Here is a 15028-nt window from a genome sequence, read left to right as displayed (position 1 = left end):
CCGCTAAACGCCTACATTCCATCAATAAGAGAAACCATGGAGGGAAGGAGAAAACTTACATTATTTTCTCCCTCGGTAACTGCATGGATTAAATAACCGTGTTTACTTATATTTAACACAACTTGACCTTTGACGAGGTAGTAGCAGAGAAAGATTTAGATCGGGGTCGCCATCAGACATTTCTTCCTAGTAATGACCTCTTTACCTTTCTTACCCGCCCAAGCAACTCCCGGTGCCTCCAAGAATTCTCCGTGCTAGAAACCTACGCGCAGCGGAGGCGAGGCCTCGAGAGAAGGGAGGGTGAAAGAAGGGGGTGGGCCTATGTAAATGTACGCAAGAATCGTCTCTCCATTGGATGGTAGCCTGTCCGTTACCGAGAAGGGCGGGGCGTTCTGGGGCTTGAGTGCGGTACCTGAGCGAGACGCGCAGCAGAAAGCCCACGTTGGCGGCTGCCGGGAGCGCAGCGCTTAGAGGCGGGAGACTGCGAATTCCCCAGCCGACGCCGCAGCCTCTGGTCCGCGCCCTGGTCCTCATCTCTCCCTTCACCTCCGAGCGTGAGTTCCTCCGGCTATCCGAGAGATCGCGGAGAGGAAAGCGAGATCCTGGCCGCCTCTACTTGGGAAGGCGTGTGGAGATTCCGAGGGGGAGCGACGGTGCCCGAGGGCGGAGGGGCGCTGAGTTTTGGGCCAGAGGAAAGTTAAAGCTGCACGGAGAAGACCGGCTTTTCAGGACGCGGGGTCGCCACAGCCCGGGACCCTCGGCGGGGTAAACTTCACGATCGTCCTACAAGCCAGGAGGGACGTGCGCAGGGATGGTGCCCGGCATCGCCCCCAGTTCCTGAACTGTTGCCTCCGGTCCCCCTCGGCCAGCCTCCTGCAAGGGCACAGGGCAGCGCACGTGTGCGGACTGCGAGTGACCGCGCCGTGACCCGTCCAGGGGTGCCGGCTGCAGCGCAGTCCTGCCTAGGACACACCTGGCTCAACCCGTGCGCCTCCAGAGACCCGTGGGAGGGTGGAGATCCTGGCCATCGCCCCTTCGTCTCTCTTCCGCCTGGGCTTCTGGGGGCGCCGCGGATGACCATGAGAGATAAGGACTGAGTGCCAGGAACGGGAAGAGAGCCCGCCGAGAGGTGGCGGGGGCTGCCCACGCCAAGGGCCACAGCCGCCGTGCTCCGGCCTCGCTCCGCCGCTCGACGCCTCGAGTGGCTTGCCCGGGCAGCCGGGCCGGGCGGCAATGCCCGGGCTGGGGCGAAGGGCGCAGTGGCTGTGCTGGTGGTGGGGGCTACTGTGCAGCTGTGGACCCCCGCCACTGCGGCAACCTCTGCCGGTAGCCGCGGCCGCCGCCGGGGGGCAGCTGCTAGGAGCCAGCGGGAGCCCGGTGCGTACAGAGCAGCCGCCGCCGCAATCCTCTTCTTCGGGCTTCCTCTATCGGCGGCTCAAGACCCACGAGAAGCGGGAGATGCAAAAGGAGATCCTGTCGGTGTTGGGGCTCCCGCACAGGCCGCGCCCCCTGCACGGTCTCCAGCAGCCTCAGTCCCCCGTGCTCCCGCAGCAGCAGCAACCGGTCCGCGAGGAGCCCCCTCCAGGGCGGCTGAAGTCCGCTCCGCTCTTCATGCTGGATCTCTATAACGCTCTGTCCGCCGATGACGAAGAGGATGGGGTGTCGGAGGGAGACAGACAGGAACCTGGACCCCGCGGAGGGGCCAGCTCGTTCCAGCGCAGACCGCCGTCCCCTGGCGCTGCACACTCCCTGAACCGCAAGAGCCTCTTGGGACCGGGACCCGGAGGCGGTGCGTCCCCACTGACCAGCGCGCAGGACAGCGCTTTCCTCAACGACGCGGACATGGTCATGAGCTTTGTGAACCTGGGTAAGGATTTGGGGTAATGTCACGCCGAGAGCAGATCCCTCCTTTCCTGTCTCCCGGGGTCAAGTGGTGGGAAGCGGTGGAGGAGTGCGCGTGGCTGGGATGCGGGACAGCTGGCGCTTCTGCCACCTGCGCAGCGGAGGGAAGGCGTGCGCTCTGCTGCAGCCGGAGGGCCTGGGGCGTCCCGCGGTGCCTGCAGAGGGTGTCTTTTTGGGGGAGCTCGGAACACTTTCTCTGTATTCTTACTATTACCAAGCTCGGGCCACTCCTACTCAGTTCTAGTCCGAGTGTGGCCATCTTAGTAAGATAAGGCTCTCTGCTTTTTTGCCCCCACCTCTGAACTGTCCTTCTCTGCCCCCTAGACACTTGGGGTGCCAGTTTACCCACTTTGACTATCAGGGCATCCGACAGCGGTTGAGAACTTTGAGAACCTGATGCAAGTGCTTAATGAGAAACTCACAGGTGTTGAGGAAGGAAGGCTTTGGAGGCTGAGGAAGGTCCCACAACACGGTGGAAGGTGTCCCAATCCCAGCCAGGCGGGGCTTGCGTCAGTGTGGGGCGAGATTCCAGCTCAACTGGGGTAATCCACCCAGTGCCTGCGCTCTCATGCCCTTGGCCATTGTCCCAAAAGGCTGACCCTTTCATCAATGCTGCCCAAGCTGCTGGGGTGCAGAGTAGGGGCCAGGGTTGGCCGCTGAGCTCCACCGAACTCCGTTGCCAGGCAACAGAATGGAAAGTCGAGGGCGGCTAAATTGGGCTCTGCCACAAATGTTCTGCGGCAAACTCGGACAGAGTCACGTCCCCCCCCCCCCCCCCCCCCAGAAGTTTTCTCTCATCTGTAAACAGAAAAGGGGGTAAGGAAGACTGCCGAGTCAGTGCTTCCGAGTCTCGCTAGACTTTTTTTTTCTTTCATAAACTTAGTATAAACCAGGAATGTAGGAGGCATGTCCCCAAGTGGGTAGACTTGGGAAGTAGACCCTCCCAGAGTGGGTACAGCGGTTCTTGGGTCTCTGTGGGCTTTCAGTACGGGGGAGACCCAGGCCTGTACTCAGGCCCCAGAATGGGTTAGCTGTGCTTGCTAAAAGAATTGCAAGGGCTGTGGGAGACATCCATCCTTTTCAAGTCAGTAGTTACAGGGATGGCCCAGGGTTAAGTATCTGAGTTCTTTACAAGTGTTCTTAGGATTCTTAAGAACCGGTGTGTAGAAGAAAAACGAACCAAGAGTAGCGAGCAAGTGGAGCAGGAAGTCTGGAGGCAAGACTGCCAGCATCCAAGTACTGCTGAAACCCTTCTGGGGGTTCATGGAACAATCTCAAGGGGAGTGGAGACTCAGGGCTGCCAACCTGGCTGCTTGGACTACAGGATGGGGGAGGGGGTTCTGTTTGGTCAGTAATTCTCACAGTATTGGAATCAAGTTCAAGGTTGAGCCACCACCAGAAAGCACTCTAAGGAAACTTTCTCTTATGCCAGTCAATACAGGTTGATGATGGGGGTGGCCAGGGTGGCAGAGAACCAGTGTTCTTATTCTAACAGATCTGGTTCCTTGATTTCATAATTCCCACTCCTGTTCTCTCCTTCAGCACCTCCTTCCTCTTAAGTTTCCCGACTGCTTTAGACATGTTTTATTGCCACGTGGGGGAATCCTAAAGTCAAGTGAAGGAAAGCTGGTACTGGTGACTCCCCTCAGAGCATCTTATCTCAGTTCTGTGGAATCAGTAGGTTTGTGCCATAGGCCTTAGTCTTAGTGCCGCTTTGGGCCTATAATGTACTGGGTGCTGGTTCTACCCAGACCCAGACACTGGCAGAATCTTGTGGGCGAGCTAAGGCATCTTTTATCTTTTTAAAAGTTCTTAGATTTTTTTTTTTAAGCGGGTTACCAGATGTCTGAGGGAAATCATACCATCTCTGGAAGAGACAAGAAGCAAGGCTTCTAAATGCCGTGGCATATGAGAGAAACCCGTGGGCCTTGAGAGTGCCAGGTGCCACTGTGTTGGACCTCAGTCAGCATGTGGAGGGTCGGGCAGAATTCAGAAACTTTTTTAAGTGCTGCCCCAATGATTCAAGGGTTCAGAGACCTTTATGTTTTTCATGGGGTTCAGCAACCGTTATTTTTGGTGGTAATGGAAATGTCAAGATCTGGGTTGCACAGATTTGTTTTGTGTGTGTGTGTGTGTGTGTGTGTGTGTGGTGACTTCCAAATTCCCCTCTTTCCTTGCTTTTTTGACCTTTTGTGGTCTAAATTGCACACAACTTCTGAGTCACCCTGTTTGAAGGTAGTTGGCAACTCATTTTGTTATGGCTATATAGTTTAGCATTATATCTCCCTCGGTATGTTTTTAACTCTTTCTGCTCCCCTCCCCCCGTCATTCCTCCCTCTCCTTTTCCTTTCCTTTCCCTCTCTTCCATCGTAGTCTTCCTTTTTAAGAGCCTGTGCTGTGTAGCCCAAGCTGGATTGGAGCTGGAAACGCTCCTGCCTAAACCTCTATAGTATCAGAATTACTGGCCAGCAGGATCACGTGACTTTATTTGTTGTGAGTGATTTTTAAAGACTGGAAGCTCCAAGGGACAAGTGAATTCCTGGACAGACTGACACAGAACTGAAAGATCCCCAAGCCCCTTATATCCAACCACAGGGCTCTCTGCACTTATCCTTACTGTAGATCCAGTTCTAGACTCCACTGGTGGGGGGAGGAAAGAGACCACTTCTTGATAGGTAGAATTCAAGCAGCAAGCATTGCCACCTGCCAGTAAAAACAGTTGTATTCATCTTAATCCAGGTGGCAGTGGGAAAGACAGATGTCATCAGAGGCCAGATTGTGGTAACATCTGTTGACCCTGGCTGGGAACATAAGAAGGGGCATTTATCTGGAGAAGAGGCTTCTGAAGCTGAGCAGAGTGCATTCTCTAAGGATGTTAGAATTCTGCAGATTTCCCAGTTGATGTCCATGTCATGTTGGATGACGTAATCCGTGACTCATCTATTAAAGAACCTACAGAAAGATCCATCTTACATCACTGTGTTTGTGCTCTATCCACTGGGCTGAGAAGGTTCCTCGCTAAAAGTGTAAGGGAAAGTTACCCATCTCTGTAAGCATCCCTCTCTCCTGGGACTAGGGGAATAATTTGCTCATGGAGTACATTTGAACCACCCTAGCTTTGTCAGCCAGCCCGACATCAGGAAGTATGAATCAACAGGATGAATCTCTCCGAGCCTGAACGCTGGTCATTCGACCAGCTCATTGTTCTGTTGACTGTTCAGAATCCCATCTTGGGAACAGGCTCGGAAGCGAAGGACTGTCTGCCTTGGATGCGGTGTGGCAGCCGAGGGCCTGGGTGAACTGGTGGATTTACAGCAAACCAGGGCCACAGATGTCGTTCGCTGTTAGTTTTCTACCGCTTAAAACGTCTTGGCAGTCTGCTAAGCAGACTTGCCAATTTGGTGACCTTGGAGAGATATCCTGAAATATCCTTTAGGTCTTAGGTTAAAATCCCACCCTCCTACAAACACCTTCTTACTATATACTCTCTATCCTCTCCTTTATCATCAGGGCACCCTGGTCCTTTCCTTCCTCCTGCTGAGCACATGGAATTTCTCTCTCTGCTGTTAAAATTGCTTACTCATTGTGTATGGACATTGTAGGATGTCAGCCTTTAGAGACTGACATTACATGGATCCCACAGGGAAGTCTAACCCCATGCTGAGCACACAGGCAGTGCTTCAAAAAGATTGAATTAAGGGAAATATACACAGTATCCTATATTTTAAATTCCCACTGATCTGCAAGCCCTGATTCTTTAGGAAAGATATTCTTTATCTGTGTTTTGTTTGTTGTTTTCCGAGACAGGGTTTCGCTGTGCAGCCCTAGTTGTCCTGGAACTCACTTTGTAGATCAGGCTGGCCTCGAACTCACAGAGATCTGCCTGCCTCTGCCTTCTGAGTACTGGAATTAACGGCATGTGTAGCACCACTGCCCAAGTTGATTTGTGCTTAGTAAAATGCTTGGAGATATTTAGACATTCGTTGAGGCATTTTATAAATGACAAATGCTTTATTAATAGGCCTTTAAAAACCAGCTGTCCTGTAATATCCTTACCTGTGTGAGAGTAGAACTGATGCCTTGCTAAACACCTGTGCTTCAGGCTTATCTTGAATTAATAAGGTGTTGATCTCTAGACGCTGGGATTCGATGAAATAAAAGGCTCACATTTAGCTCGGAAAGGGGAATCAGCTAGTGTTAGTACAAGAAACAAGAAACGTATTGTACTGAAAATACTGGCAATCTTCTCAACAGAATTACTCTTGGGAAACATAAATTAGAAGAAAAATGGAATACTCCCTACTTGTATTTGTAACCAGAGACACTCTACTGTCTTTCTCACATAAACAGGATCAGCACTGCAGTTTTTCATCTGGGTTGCCTACACTTAGCAAGATTTTTCTTCTTCTCCTCTCTCTCTCTCTTTTTTTTTAACGGAAAATACATTTTTTTCTTTTTCTTTTTTTGCCTGTAAGCTATCCTCAGGAGGAGTAGCTGGGAGAGTGTGAAAGAGTGTAGTCCAAGGAAGTAGTAAATAGAGTTTTTAAATGCTAAATTCGGTGGCATTTCAGCAAAGAAGCTGGACACAGTGTTCTTCGGCTGAGATCAAAGGGCAAGCAGATACCATTGTGTAGCCCTCAGATGGCGCTTCCTCTAGTTGTCCTTTTAAAAGTGGGTATAAATCCTTTGTCAAATGTGCTGAATCATGCTTAGTTCCTCTGCTTGAGAACCTGCCGCTGATGAGCTGGGAGAAGGCTTTCCTTGGCTCTGGGAATCTTTGCCTTCAGTGTGGGGGGGAAAAAGCGACTCTCAGCATTTTTTTTCACAAGTCATGGTTGCATCTGGGTGTTTTCAGAATCCAGCTGCTGGATTCTGGATTTTATTTTCCAGGGTTGGGAATCGAACCCAAGGTCCAACACATGCTAAGATCACCCTCTGCACTGAGCTACACCCAGTCTCAAAGCAGTATGCTGCACAGATATGGCTTGAGGCCGTGAAGACTTGCCATAGAGAATAGTGGACCAGGCTCTAAGGACGCTTGTCTCCCTCTGGGCTTACTGGAGAAGCCGAGTTAGGGAAGGATAGAGAGCGAGTCACCTTTAGGCTAGTCAGGAATCAGCCACCTGCTCTGCTTCTCATTCCCATCAGAGGTGGCACTTTTCTAGGGAGAGCGGACTTTATAACTTGATATAAAGTTATCGTGGTTTTGTTTTCTAATACCCATTCTGAGCTGCTTTTTCCTGCTTCTCTCTTTCTGAGCAGTGGAAAGAAAGTAGGCAATATTTTAAGGAGGTAACGTTATTTCTGATTAGAAGCTGTCGTGAATAGCTCGTTTAAAGCAGTGGAAATCAATGCAGGAGTAAGACACTAGTTTACAAGGGCCCGTGCATAAACAGCTGTTACACATTAACTGTCCCACCCTCCAGAGGCTCCACTACAGCCCAACCACGCGCCGGCAATCCAGCCCAGCGTCCCTGGCCACAGGCTGTCACCCAGGAGCTGATGAGGAGAGTGTCTGGGGCTGGTGGCTTTGTGTCACTATCAAAGCACCAGTGTTCTGTTGACCCTGTTTCTCTCTTGCCACCGGGACAGCGGGGTTAACCTCATTCAGACACATTGTTCTGTTCTGAAAGCCTCAGCCTCCAGTCCATACTCGCCTGTAGCCCATCTCTTATCCACGTGAAATCCGAGCGCCAGAAAACAAATGTGGTCTTACCTGCAATGTGGGAAAAGAGTGACAGTTGTGTTGAGGAGGAGGAGGAAAACTACCAAGTTAGTGAGATTTAGTTACTAAGTAACCAGTGCCGTCAGACTCCCAAGTGTCTGTCTGAGTGGGGCAGAAATCCTCGGAGCCTAAATTCTACCTGCCTGTCTTTTTTACTAACATGAGAAATTAACAATGGGTTGTGGGTTGTTTGTTTGTTTATTGCTATTTGTTTGAGAAAAGGTCTCACTGCGCAGCCCATTCTGGCCTCAAACTCACCATCCTCCTGCCTCTGCTTCCTGATTGTTGGGATAACAAGCATTTGCCACTCCACCTACACAATAATGCATAACCTATCACTTTTTAAAGTAGTTACAAGTGTTTTAAAGATGTTCTCTATAGTTTTTTTTAAAAATATAAATCTGTAGTCTTCTGGCACCTGTGAATAAAGTTAGGATCTATAATATGTTTTGGAAAAACATTCACAATGTGGTTTTTCTGAGGAAGCATGCCTTGTGGCAGATGACTGGTTCTGGGTTTATTGATGAACCTAGTTTGGGATTATTGGTAAATTACTGATTGAACATGTACTCACACGCCCCTGGCCTCCTGTGCCGGTACTTATATTTGTTAGATTTGCTCAGCACGGATTTCCTCTGTCTTGTTGCGAGATGTCAGTGTTAAGAGCAATCCCGGCAGAAGCCGTTCTTAGTGATCGGAGCAGTAGGGCTGGGGGGCACATGGCTTAAATGATGGAGACACGGCAAGGGCATCCTGAAGCACTCTTCCAGCTAAGAGGTGAGCGAGGTACACAGCTTCTGGATTTTTGTCTGGACTCTTTCATAGCCAGTAACATTTTCTCTTAGAGCTCTGCTTTTTGAAAAGAAAATACTAAGTATGTCTATAAATGTGGCTTGTTTGGTATGCTGCAGGACTGCTGGCCCCACACAGAATTGTTTTCTTCCAGAAACTGAGTCGAAAACCATGCTGTCTTGGTTGCATTGTTCCATTGATAGGCACCAGGAGATCCCTCTTCCTGCCCTTCCCAGGTCCATTATTCCCTGACCAGGCCCAGAATGGAGATGGTATCTAAATTACATCAGGTAATTCCTTGATGGCTCCCCACAGTCTTATTATCTCAAACACAATCCCAGATGACTGGCCCGAAGAATCTCCTCCAAACATTTTTGCAGAGAGAGCCGTTGTTGGTTCTGAGAGGGAGCGCCTTCCTGGCTTTCAAGTTCATGGGCATACACCCATGATGACGGTCCTGCTAGATAGCTTGGGACTGCCCTAGACCTGAACTGTCTGTGCTCCCCCGTACCGACTTGATGTTCAGATTGTTTTCTCATCACTGGGAGCGCTGTCTGGGCGGGAGAGTGTTGGACTCAGAACAGGCAGGGACAGTGTCCCTTGAGGACCCACTCTGAGTTGACCTTTGCTCTCTGCCAGGGTCCCCATTATCTTTCTCTCTCAACACTTACCCTTTCGCCCTGTCCAGGACGCGACTTCCAGCCTGAAACATCTGTGCCTGTTGATTGTTGTTCCTGTGTTTACAGTCTTGTTGGTTTCCTGTTCGTCAACATGGGCTGGGGAAAATATTCCGACTTGTGTCTTGGAAGAGGAGGAGCTTAGCTGTATCATTGGGGCAAACTGTCTGTGTGGATGTGGCCAGGGGATATTTTTACAAATTGGCGTTGCTTACCCTCCAAGACCAGTTATTTTTTTTCCTCCCTTAAAAAAAAGGCTGAATTGCATTTAAATTGTCCAAAGGCTGACTCTTTCAACTGCAAATTGACAGACAAGTTTTTACTTGGCTTAATTTTTCTTCCTCCAGATTTTATTTGTGCTTTCCAGGGTTAGTATATGGTAATAGCAGAGGCGGCATGCTAAAAAGAAATAATACACACACACACACACACACACACACACACATAATTTATTTTTAGAGAAGTTTTAGTTTCACAACAAAACTGAGCAGAAAGTTCCAGAAATCTCTTATCATGGAGGACACACCATTGTTAGCTAGTCCCCCAGCTTACATTTGGGTTCACTCCTGTGGTGTACATTCTGTGAGTCTGGGCAAATATATAATGTGTATCCACCATCCTAAGTAGGTCATTGTCCTATGTGGGAAAGCTGTTCATTTCATGGGCAAGAACACGCCATAGATATGTACAAATTCAAAATAGGCAGCGTTTGGAGGAGGAATAATAAAATAACTTTGCTGACTGCTGCTCTGGCCACAGTGCCACCCTGGCGTTGTATAAAAACGCTTGATGCGTATGACAACTTGGGTCTTACGGTGTTTTCGCATGTTGACGACGAATCTATCAGAAATCTTTCTTTCCTTTTCTAAAGTCTAGGAGCTATTTTTTCCCCCCGTCTGCATACTTTCACGGAGGTGTCTGTCACCATAGTACCTAGACAATCCCTCAGGCAGAGAGAGACACGAGTGATTAAATTGCTCCCTGGTTTGTGCTCTGTTTGATCCGTGCTCGGCAGGATTGAAGGAGGAAAATAAAGAGTCCTGAAGAATGAGCAAGAATTATTGGAATTTTATGCTTGCAAATTATTGAAATTGGGGGTAGTTAGGGGAAGAGGCAAATACTTTTTCCTTTCTTTATGAAAATTTGTATTAAAATAGTGTGAATTTGGAATTGAGAAAATTCTCTTACCTACCCCCCAGCCCCCTCCAAAAATCTTTCTGGACCTAGAGACAAGATCCCAGCCTATCTTCGGAGAAACTACTTAGACTGTGGTGAAGAATCTAGACTAATTGAGATTCTATAACCCCGTAGGGCTTTGTAAATAATATATAGAGTAGGCTGTTGTGTCTTTAACTGTTTTCTATTATGGGCTCTACAGATTACTGGTAAGTGTGAATATGTGGTAGCATGAACAAGGACCACGGGCACTAGAGTAGCATTGAGCTCACAGTAGTTTGTCTGAGCTGTGTCAAGACTTTGAGTATTATTTTATGAATATTCATCAGAGGTGGGGGTATTTTCTCGCTGAATTATGGCCAAATTCCCACCCCTTATTTCCCATTTACTTACCACCTCCACAGAAGGACCTCCCACAATAGGGAAGAGCTTGGGGCCATGGCTATGTAGTTAGGGTCAAGAAATTCACCTGTGTTTCCCTAGCGTGTTATTTAGGGTATGTTCTGGCTGATCGGATAGACACTTCTTTGAACAGAGAGGATGCTGAAGGACAGAGATGAAGATGGTGGGTGTGAGAAGATCGTAAGGAGGTGGTGGGTGCCTCCAGCTGGGGAAAACGACAGCCACCACCGAGAACTGTGTTTCTTCCAGAGAGCCATGGAATAGGCCCTTCCGTTTTTATGCAGTTTGTGTTGACGGGAACCTCTAACAGTAGTCTTGCGGACCCCTCCTCTTACACACTTGGCCCCTGCGTTACATTATCTGCTTAATGAAAGTTATTTGATCCTATTGTTACACAGGCTCGTGTGCCATTGGAATTAACGTGTGACGTGGTGGCAGGGATGTAGTGGATTTTAGTTTTTTCTCTTTTTTTTTGGCTCTCCCTTTTTTTAATTTTAATTTTTTTTTTTTTTTTTTTTTTTGAGACAATGCTTCATGTAGCCTAGGCTGGCTTGAACCTGCTTTGTAGCTGAGTCTGACCTTGCGCTCTCAACCCTCCTGCAGCCTCCAGAGTCCTGGCATTCCAGCTGTGTCCCACCATGCCCAACTCCCCCCTCGTTTTCTTCCCAATTAATAGCTCTAGCGACTTCATTGCATTTCTTCTCTCTTTCTAATGTGTGCTCTTTCCCCAGAGTTTTGATGCAGTTGCCATTGACCCAGCAGGGCAGAAGGGCAGATAATAGTAATACACTCTTCCAGAGAGCTTTGCAAGTCATTGCTGACTGGATGCTTAAGTATTCCGTTTCTTGATGGCGCCAGAGTACTTAAAGCCTTTTTCTTACAGATTAGAAGACCCCTTTGACTAAGACCCCGAGGCTTACATCTAGACTCTAGTCTTTACAGTGTCCCGTTTTCTGGTCTCATTCAAGCCACTTAACCAAATGTTTAGGGTTCTTTCCTTGCCTCTAAATTTTCAATACTGGACTAGATCAGCTTTTTCCAAAACACATTTCATGGGTGACTACTCCTTTTCCAAAATGTTCTGCGAAAGATCATGGAAGTTCTTTATATTCTGCTCCCGGAGATTTGTGTGCTTGTCAGGGCACTGAGGCTGTGACTAGGCCAATAGCAAACAGCTACTGCATCGTAGCCTTTGAGCCGGCTCTATTATATAACCTCCTTTCACTGAAAGCTCCCTGTGTCCAACCTGGGCTACTCACTGCCTTGCCCATTCCTGGCCCTTCCTACTTATTACGGTAGAAGACAGGGACCACTGGAGGCTCAGTTCCCGCCTGCCCCTGACCTTCTGGGGCTTCTGCTTCCAGCAGGTTGCCTTGTTCCATCTTGCATAGGTGACTTATAGGCTTTCTCTCCTCGTCCTGGAGGTGGGAATGGCTTCCCATTGTTGCTACTCTGCTCAGTGCCATTCCGTGACCTGTCAAGCTTCTGAGCTTTCCAGCTCCTGTGCTGCCATTTCTTTTTGTTACATCGCCCTTCATGGAAACACTTGCTTTCTCTTGTTGGTCCCAGTGCTGGTCAGTTTCCATTGTTGTAACAAAATGCTTCAAATAAACAAGTTAAAGAGGTGTGTGTGTGTGTCTGTGTCTGTGTGTGTGCTCACGCGCGTGTTATGCTTTCAGAGGTTTTTCTCTATGGTGATTTGAAAGTTGTCTGGGGACCTGTGTCCAGAAAGACATCAAGGAGCCTGTGGTAGAACAAAGCCACGTAGCTTCTGGTGGCAAGGAAGGTGAAGAGAGGTGGTGTGGAGGCTGAGTGCATGAGTCCAGGATTCAGACAGACTCTGCACAGGTATGCCCTCACCCCTCCTTCCTCCACTTAGCCTTCATCCTTTCCAGTTCCTACCACCTCCAGATAATCCATTCGATAGCGAACTTTTTGCTTGATTGGTCCTCTGAGTTAGAGCCGTCCCTTAAATCCCACTGCTGAATGCTGCAGTATCGAGGACTGCTTCTCAACACAGCCTTTGAAGGACAGTCGAGGTTCCAACTCCAACAACCATGCGCGTTTGTCAGTTTTGTTACTATAACAGACACTTGAGGCAATCGGCTTACAAAGAGAACAGGTTTATCACCATTCTGGAAGTTCAGATCCCTGATCAGCTGTCTCCCTTGCCTGTGGGTCTGGGGTGAGGAAGCATACCCCGAGGGAAGCATGTGGAAGAGGAAAACGGTCCACCTCATTTCCAGGACACAAACAAGAGGATGAGGAAGGTCCATCCTGCTAGTTCCTCAAATGGTCTCCTCCCATTGACCTGAAGCCTTCCCTCCAGGCTATGCGTGTAAAGGTTGTACCATCTTCCAACAGCTCCAAGCTGAGGCCTAGACCTCTAAAACATGGGCTATTGGGAACATTTTAGTCCCAAGCGGTTACATACCTTAATGGCTCTTCTTAAAAAGAAAACTCTCTGTCTCTGTGTGTGTGTGATATGTATGTAGTGTGTGTGTTCATGTATAGGAGTGTGGGCCATATCATAAAGGTCAGAGGATAATCTCAGGTCTCTTGTTTAGGCTATGCTAGATGGCTAAATGGGTTCAATTTTTACTAAAATGTAAGAGCCCTATTTTATAGAGGGCTCTATTTTTACCCCATCTCACCATGGGATTGAGGGAATTACAGACATGTGCTACCATATCTGGCTTAGATGGTGTCTGGGGATTCGAACTCGGGCCCTTGTGCTTGCCCAGCAAGCCTTTCCTCTAATCCATCTCCTTAGCTCCCCCATGACTCTTAGTGTCCTGGAATACATACAGTTCAGAAATCCTAGACTAGCCTAGAGCCCACCTAGTTCTAGGGTTGTTACCTAATTTGGCTCCCTGAAATATAATTAACTTTGACATAGAAGGTATCAGTGAAATCTTCACCACAGTCAAAAAGAATATTCTATTTTGACCTACTACAAACAATTTTCCACCAAAGGGCACAGAATGATCAATCCCAACACACAGGAAGCAACACTCAGAACCCCATCCTTCATCCATGTCATTTCACTGGCTTTTATCTAGAGGATGTTAGCTGTTCACATGCAAGGAATGCGTGGAAGATATTTGTGAATGGTTTTCTTGGATCAGAGAACAATGGGGTAGGGTGTGTATGGGCTCTGGACCTGCAGGGCGTCAAGTTGGCTCTTTGCAACTATGGTTGGCCTTCATCTGGTATTTTGCTTTTTCTATTTATGTTTGAAAATCATGATAAAAGTAGGCACATTTCTTTTTAAAATTTGAGAGCAGACATCTGGGGTACTTTGGGGCTGTTAGTGACCCCGTCAGCGTCTTGTTTCTTAAGAGTCGAGTTTAAAAGATTGGATCCTGCTGGAAAACGGCACAAAGATGCTTCTATGGGTTTCTGTTTTAAATTCGGGCAATTTAGAGAGGGCTTAAGTCCAAAACCTTTAAGAAAGCAGTCTCCAATCAACTCTCAACTTTCTCCCCATGCTCCCCCTTCCCCAAGGGTTCTGGGAGCATAAGTAGATACTGTGTGTGTGTGTGTGTGTGTGAGAGAGAGAGAGAGAGAGAGAGAGAGAATATAAATGTTGTATTTTGTTATGACCTTCTGCTTTATGGAGTAGCTGATGTTACTTATTATTCCTATTATCTCATAAAGGCAGAAACTTCGACTTGATTAGCTGTGCATATGCTCAGAGTAAGACAAGAATTTGGAAAGCTTGGGAGAAAATGATATTTAAGGCCATGCTAACCAAAGCGTCTAAACAGCATTCAGTCCTGTGGTTGATAGTGTATGTGTGTGTGTGGTGTGTTGGGTGTGAATGTATGCTGCGGAGACCGGAAGTTGATGCTGAGTCTTCTCTATTGTTCTCAATCATACTGTTTTTTAGAGGTCAATTTTTATTTTATTTAATTTGAATTTTGAGGTGCCAAGAACCACACCCAAGACCCAGCACATGTCAGACAAGGATTTTACCACCAAGTTGCACCCCGAATTATAACAGGCCTGTTTTTACACAGAACACACAGAAAGCTATGGCCATACGAACTGTTAGAAAATCAGTCAAAAGGTTATAATCTAGAAAATGTGTCATTTGTTAAATAATTTATTAAAAATAGTCTTGAATTAGTTAGCAGTAATAACTGACTAAGCCTACTCAAAGTCTACAGCTATATTACACTGTGTAACACAGGAGAACCTGACAGTTTGTTCTTTGGAGGTAGACTTTACCTGGTCCTTCCTCAGATGATGGTAAATTCAGTGGAAAGTCCAGACCTGGGGTTCTTAGACATTCAAATCCAAAACCTCACTGGAGTGCAAAGGTTAAGTATTTCTGGAATTAAAATAATTT

General features: G+C 47.9%; 1 protein-coding gene across 1 annotated transcript in view; it reads left to right on the top strand.

Moving 5' to 3' along the window:
- Positions 1–443: 443 nt before the first annotated feature.
- Positions 444–15028, top strand: part of Bmp6 (bone morphogenetic protein 6) — a 144807-nt gene continuing 130222 nt past the window's right edge. Inside the window, exon 1 of the mRNA XM_041632711.1 lies at positions 444–1867. Within this exon, the coding sequence (XP_041488645.1) occupies positions 1234–1867 (634 nt within the window). The 5' untranslated portion in view covers positions 444–1233. The remainder of the gene's footprint in view (positions 1868–15028) is intronic.

The sequence above is a fragment of the Microtus oregoni genome, unplaced genomic scaffold, assembly GCF_018167655.1.
Source record: "Microtus oregoni isolate MIOR12 unplaced genomic scaffold, Mior012 000042F_ref0000377, whole genome shotgun sequence".
NCBI lineage: Eukaryota > Metazoa > Chordata > Mammalia > Rodentia > Cricetidae > Microtus > Microtus oregoni.
This window is presented reverse-complemented; position numbering and strand designations above follow the sequence as displayed.